The 5,829-nt window shown below is 51.5% G+C and overlaps 1 protein-coding gene across 1 annotated transcript; it reads left to right on the top strand.

Moving 5' to 3' along the window:
- Window positions 1-864: 864 nt before the first annotated feature.
- Window positions 865-5,558, top strand: BNIP1 (BCL2 interacting protein 1). Its single transcript, XM_053991537.1, has 6 exons — window positions 865-969; window positions 1,050-1,142; window positions 1,422-1,513; window positions 2,334-2,435; window positions 3,126-3,244; window positions 4,943-5,558. The coding sequence occupies exons 1-6, from the start codon at window positions 883-885 to the stop codon at window positions 5,137-5,139; spliced, it is 690 nt and encodes a 229-aa protein (XP_053847512.1). The 5' UTR covers window positions 865-882; the 3' UTR covers window positions 5,140-5,558.
- The last annotated feature ends 271 nt before the right edge of the window (window positions 5,559-5,829 follow it).

The following is a 5,829-nucleotide window of genomic DNA, read 5'->3' as shown; positions in this document are numbered from 1 at the left end:
TCTCGAGTCATTGCGTGTGTGGAACGATAGCGAATGGCTTCTGCTGCCTTGAACGAAGTCCCCGGCCTCCCGGTATTTCCAGGAACTTTCCTTTGGAATGGATGACAGCTAGGTAAGGAAATATCTGCTTTTTCCTTCCTCATGCTCAGAGCTGCCTCGCAGCACTGCTGGGCCGCTGTGGGGCCATCTGGAGAGCCTGGGCTGGCGCCTGGAGAAGCGCCCTGTGGGCATGGTCTGAGGGCAGCGGGGGAAGGACTCGGCACCAGGGGCGACTCTGTGGGAAAAGCAAAGGGCATTGCCCTGCTTCTCCTTTTTGGGGGTGCAGAGCTCGTGTTCCCCACCCTGCTCCCGACCAGAGTCAGCCCGGCCTGCCCAGGAAGCCAAGGAGGCTCTTGGATGTAAACCTGGAACTGCTCCGGGGGAACCTTGTGGTTCTGCGCAGCTCCTGACAGGAGGGGACAGCCGGGGGGGTCGGGCTCTGCTCCCAGGGAACAGGGACAGGAGGAGAGGGAACGGCCTCAGGCTGGGCCAGGGCAGGCTCAGGGTGGACAGCAGCAGGAATTTCCCCATGGAAAGGGTGCTCAGGCCCTGGAACTGCCCAGGGAGGTTTGGATCCCCATCCCTGGAGCGTCCCAGGAAGGGCTGGAGGCGGCACTCGGTGCTCTGGGCTGGGGACAAGGTGGGGATGTGGCACAGCTGGGACCCGGTGGGTTTCGGAGGTGTTTTATAACCTCAGAGACCCTGGAATTCTGTTCATCCCCGCGGAGCAGCGCCTTCCCCGCCCTCGGCCCCGCCACGTCCCCTCAGGCCCGCGCGTTCCCGCCCGCCGCCCGCAGGGGGCGCCCGCGCGCGCCCGGCCCTGCCGCGCCCGGCCCGGCCAAGATGGCGGCGGCGGCCGCGGCGGTGCCGCTGCGGGTCTGTCACCAGGAGATCGTCAAGTTCGACCTGGAGATCAAGGCGGCCGTGCAGGTACCGCCGCCAGCCCCGGGACACCCCGGCACGGCCGCGGGGCGAGCCGGGCCCGCGCTGACCGCGCCGTTGTGTTCCAGGACATCCGGGACTGCCCGGGGCCGCTCAGCGCCCTCACGGAGCTCAATGCCGCCGTGAAGGAGAAGTTCCGACACCTCCGCGGCCGCATCCAGGTGAGGAGCGCGGCCGGGGGCTGCTGAGGGCACCGAGCTGTGCTCCGGGCCCACCGGCTGTGGTTTAGGGCTGGAGGATCCTGGCCATGGGTTCCTGCGCGTGTTTTGGGGGATCCCGGCCTTGGGTTTGGGGGGGTCCCGGCTGAGATTTGGCGAGTCGCAGTCCTGGATTGGGGGTTTATCAGATAAATCTGCTCCGAATCCACTCCCCGGCCGGGGCTGGGCTGTGCGAGTTGCGGGTGGCTGGTGAGGTTCTGGTGTTTGTGCTGTCCGCCCAAGGAGCTGGAGCAGATGGCGAAGGAGCAGGACAAGGAGTCGGAGAAGCAAGCCTTGCTGCGGGAGGTGGAGAACCACAAGAAGCAAATGCTCAGGTGGGTCTGGCAGCTGGGGCTGTTCCCCAGCCCGCTGGACGCGGAGATTTGGCTGACTTTGGTGCAGCCTCTCTCGGACTCTGGTTCGGAAGCACGCACACTGACACGCGTTTTGTCCCAGACCAGGAGGTCAGGGACAGAAAGGGTACAACTCCCTTCTCCTGTCCTCCTGTCCTGACTTCCTAACTCTGCTCTGTCCCTTTGAGCTCAGAGAAGGTGGCTTAGGAGTCTGTTGTTTGACAGCTGGCACACTTTTCTTCTTCCCTTGGTTCTTAAATGCTGCACTGAGGAGCGGGAATATCAGGATAGAATGTTTTTGTTGTGTGTAGGAATAGAGAGAAAGCGAGGGGCTGAGGGAGCTGGGAAAGGGGCTCAGCCTGGAGAAAAGGAGGCTTGGGGGGGCCCTTCTGGCCCTGCACAGCTCCTGACAGGAGGGGACAGCTGGGGAGGCATCCAGGATGAGAGGGAAAATCCTCAGGCTGGGCCAGGGCAGGCTCAGGGTGGACAGCAGCAGGAATTTCCCCGTGGAAAGGGAGCTCAGGCACTGGAACTGCCCAGGGAGGTTTGGATCCCCATCCCTGGAGTGTCCCAGGAAGGGCTGGAGGTGCACTCGGTGCTCTGGGCTGGGGACACGGTGGGGATGTGGCACAGCTGGGACTGGATGATCTTTGAAGTATTTTCCAGCCCAAGTATTTATTGATTCTGAGGGCCCTTGCTTGTACCAGGGGCGCCCACTTACAGTGGTGGCTGCTTTGTGAAAATTGTCTGTGCTTGCAAGGTGTTCCCATCACGTTACAACACTCTGCTTTTGTGATTTCAGCAACCAGGCAGCCTGGAGGAAGGCAAATCTGGCCTGCAAGATTGCTATTGACAACTCTGAGAAAGATCAGCTGCTGCAGGGACGAGACATCTTAAGACAAAGGTATTGGACTGTCCCACTGTACTGTGGGATTTAAGCAGTGTCTCCTATATTAACTCATTTTAAATGAAAGTGACATCATATTTTTAATTTATTTAATTATATCACGTGTAGTTTTTGTTTTTGAGTGCATTTCCCTTTTGTGGAGATTTGGGCTGTTAAGGATTGTGATGAATTCAGGTTTTCTTGGCATTGGCATGTCTAAGCAGAAAAGGGGATAAATTACCTTCATAGTTTTACATATTGCCTTTTACATTAATTCCAGATAGGTTTTACACAAGAACTGGGTCATTATCCAAGCTGTTTTCACATCCAGACCTGGATGTGAGTGTGTGCAGGCTGTGTATTGTATTGAAAGCAGCAGCTGGGATACTCAGGATGATAAAATGGGTTTGTGTTGGTGCTCCCATAGCAGCTCATGGAGTTACACGGTCCTGGGTGAGCAAGTGGTGAAGTACAGGCCCCTGTGGGATTCTGGGCTGTTGTTTGGGCTCAAGACTTTCTTATTTTGTGATTATTTTTTATTATTTAGTGAAAATAATCTGAATTTCTCATGCAGTGAAAACCAGATGTGTCTTTTGTACACTGCAGAGATGTTTAGTGCCAGTATTGGTCTTGTCTATCAGCAGCATTTTCCCAGAGCATCAAAAAAAAAATTTTACCTCTTCCTGCTTTTCTTTTTTCTCTTTTCAGGAAGACCACAAAGGAAAGTCTGGCAGAGAGTGCAAGCAACATCACAGAGAGTCTGATGGGCATCAGCAGGATGATGTCCCAGCAGGTGCAGCAGAGCGAGGAGACTGTGCAGACCTTAGGTACAGCTGGAATTTGGGCATGAAGGGAGCTCTGTCAGCCTGGGGAGAGGAGCAGAGTAGGAGAATGTGCTACAGTGATGCTTAAAGGAGTGGCCAGCAGAACTCCTCTAACAGCTGGACATAAACAGGAAATATCAGTGTTCTTCGTGTGGAGTTTCTGTTTCATGATCGTGAGAAGCAAAAGGGGTCAGGATGAGGTTTAGTTTCTTGTAAAAGCAAACTGAGCTCACCCAGTGCCCAGAGTGTGTTCGGTGTTACTCTGTGCCACTGTCCTGGCACGGATCTGGGGATAGCAGAGGAAACAAAAGCATGGACACAAGTCCCTGCACAGAGGAAGGAGTGTCTGGAGGGCTGCTTCCAGCCAGGCTCCAGCTGGGATGGCTGAGACACTGAGATCAAGTGCCTTGAACCCGAGGTCACTTGCTCTGTCAGCAGTGCATCAGGGACTGTGAAACCAAGATTTCACCCAGTTCCTTGGCTTGGACTCCTAAAACAATAAATCAAGTGACCTGTCAGAACTGGTGATTCATGGAGCATTCAGGAGTTGCTGCCTGGGCCTCTTCCTAGCTGTGCTTTTGGGCAGGAGGGAACTTTAAAGACAAGGACAGATAACACAAGTTTGCCCTCTTTGCTTTCTGCCCCATCTGAGGGTGGCAGCTGGGCACAGTTTGTTGCTGCAGGAGTAGCATGTTCCTTCTCCCATTAAAAGGACAGTTTGGCAGGCACTTCTTCACCCTGTTTCTGAATGAACAGCACTTGGAATTCATCAAGGGAAAAACTACCAAAGGTCATTTACAAAACCCAGCTGCAAATCCTGAGTTAGTAGTGGGAATTCCTGTTTCCTGAGCATTCCCTAGGATGCAGTGAGTGTTTGAGGCTGTGGAGCAGGGAAGCTCTGCTTTGTCATTAACTCTGGGAAACAAGGATTCTGTTTTCACTTGGATCAGGATGCCTCTTGAAATGAGATGAGACAAAGTGTTTTGCAAAATATTGCAGACCTGATTTTGCTCTGTTTTTGTGAACCAGGCAATGCTGGATTTGACCTTTCTGTGAGCAACCAGGGTGATGCACTGTCCTACAGGCTGTGCTTTCTGTAAAGCAGAAAAAAGGGCATTCCAGGGCTTTTGCTTTTGTTTAGCAATTTGTAAGGAGCAAGGCTGAGAAGTTTGGGGCATGTGTTTGTTTTCTCACACACTTCTAGTTGACCCTTCTCATTTTTATTAGGCCAAAAATTGCTGTGTGTGTCAAAAATGACTATTACAAACTGTTTGAGCTGAATAATTCTGCAACCTCACACTGACTTACTGCTGGGGCTTTGGGGAACACTTTCAGTGGTGCAATTAATATATTCAAATATTGCCCTGTCCTGCTGCTGCTGGTGATTTCTCTCTCTAGCACCGTTCCTGTTTCACTCTGCTTCTAGCAGTGCTGACTGAAAAACCTGAACTAGATTTGACCTGCTAACCCAAAAATTCAAAATTCAGGAACTTTAAGCTTTTCAGTGCTCTTATTTCACTTTGCAGCCCTGAACTGTGAGAACTCTCTGTGTCTGTCTCACCCACAAGTCAGCCTGACCCAGAAGAATCCCTCAGGCACTGTCTGTGTTACCAAATATCTCACCCTTACACACTTTGCTGGGTATTTTTAAAGCACAACCTGCTGATTTAAATTTTTTTTTCTGTTCCCCTTTAATTTCAGCCAATTCTTCCCGAACCATCCTGGAAGCAAATGAGGAATTCAAGTCCATGTCTGGCACCATCCAGCTGGGGAGGAAGCTGATCACCAAGTACAACCGCAGGGAGCTGACAGACAAGCTGCTCATCTTCCTGGCCCTCGCCCTCTTCCTGGCCACAGTGCTCTACATCCTCAAAAAGAGACTCTTCCCATTTTTGTAAAATTCCAACAATCACTGAACTATTAAAAAAAAAAACAATCAGAACGAGATGGTTGATAACGGTGGGGGTCTTAAATGAAATAATAAAGGGATATTGCAATAATGGAGGAGTGTTATAGTAGGCAGGAATTTGCGCTGTCCCCATGGAGCTGGGGAGCTGCCTCAGAAGAGATTGATAGATCGTGCTGTGGAAAGAAGAAATGCCAGTTTGCCTGTGGGTTTGGGGAAGCAAACACTTCAGGTACTGGGCACTCAAAGGTGCCAGTCTGAACTTCCAACCTCTCACTGATTTTTGCCTTGAAATGAAGTTTTGTCCTTGGCTTGGACTGGAAGCTGCTCTGACATCTGTGCATAAGGTGCTGAGAGTAAGAGGAAGGATGGAAGAGAAAAACACATTCCATTAATAAAATATTTATTGTATTCATGTCAACAGAGTTTTCTTTAAAAACAAAGTCTGATGGCTTGAAAGAGCCTTTCAGTGTAAAACTTCTGCTTTTTCTTTAGTGCTTGTTTATGGATTGTTTTTCTGGGAGCTTAACACAGCCTGGCTCTGTCCCTCTGGCCTTGGGAGGGCTCTAAGCAAAGCAAAAATGGGAACCCCATTTGTTACTATGAATTCACACAATAGTTTAGAGAAATGGATTGGCAATCTGCTAAAATCAAAAACCCTTTTCCTCCTTTTCTTTATATA

The sequence above is a fragment of the Vidua macroura genome, chromosome 15 (genome assembly GCF_024509145.1).
Source record: "Vidua macroura isolate BioBank_ID:100142 chromosome 15, ASM2450914v1, whole genome shotgun sequence".
Lineage (NCBI taxonomy): Eukaryota > Metazoa > Chordata > Aves > Passeriformes > Viduidae > Vidua > Vidua macroura.
This window is presented reverse-complemented; position numbering and strand designations above follow the sequence as displayed.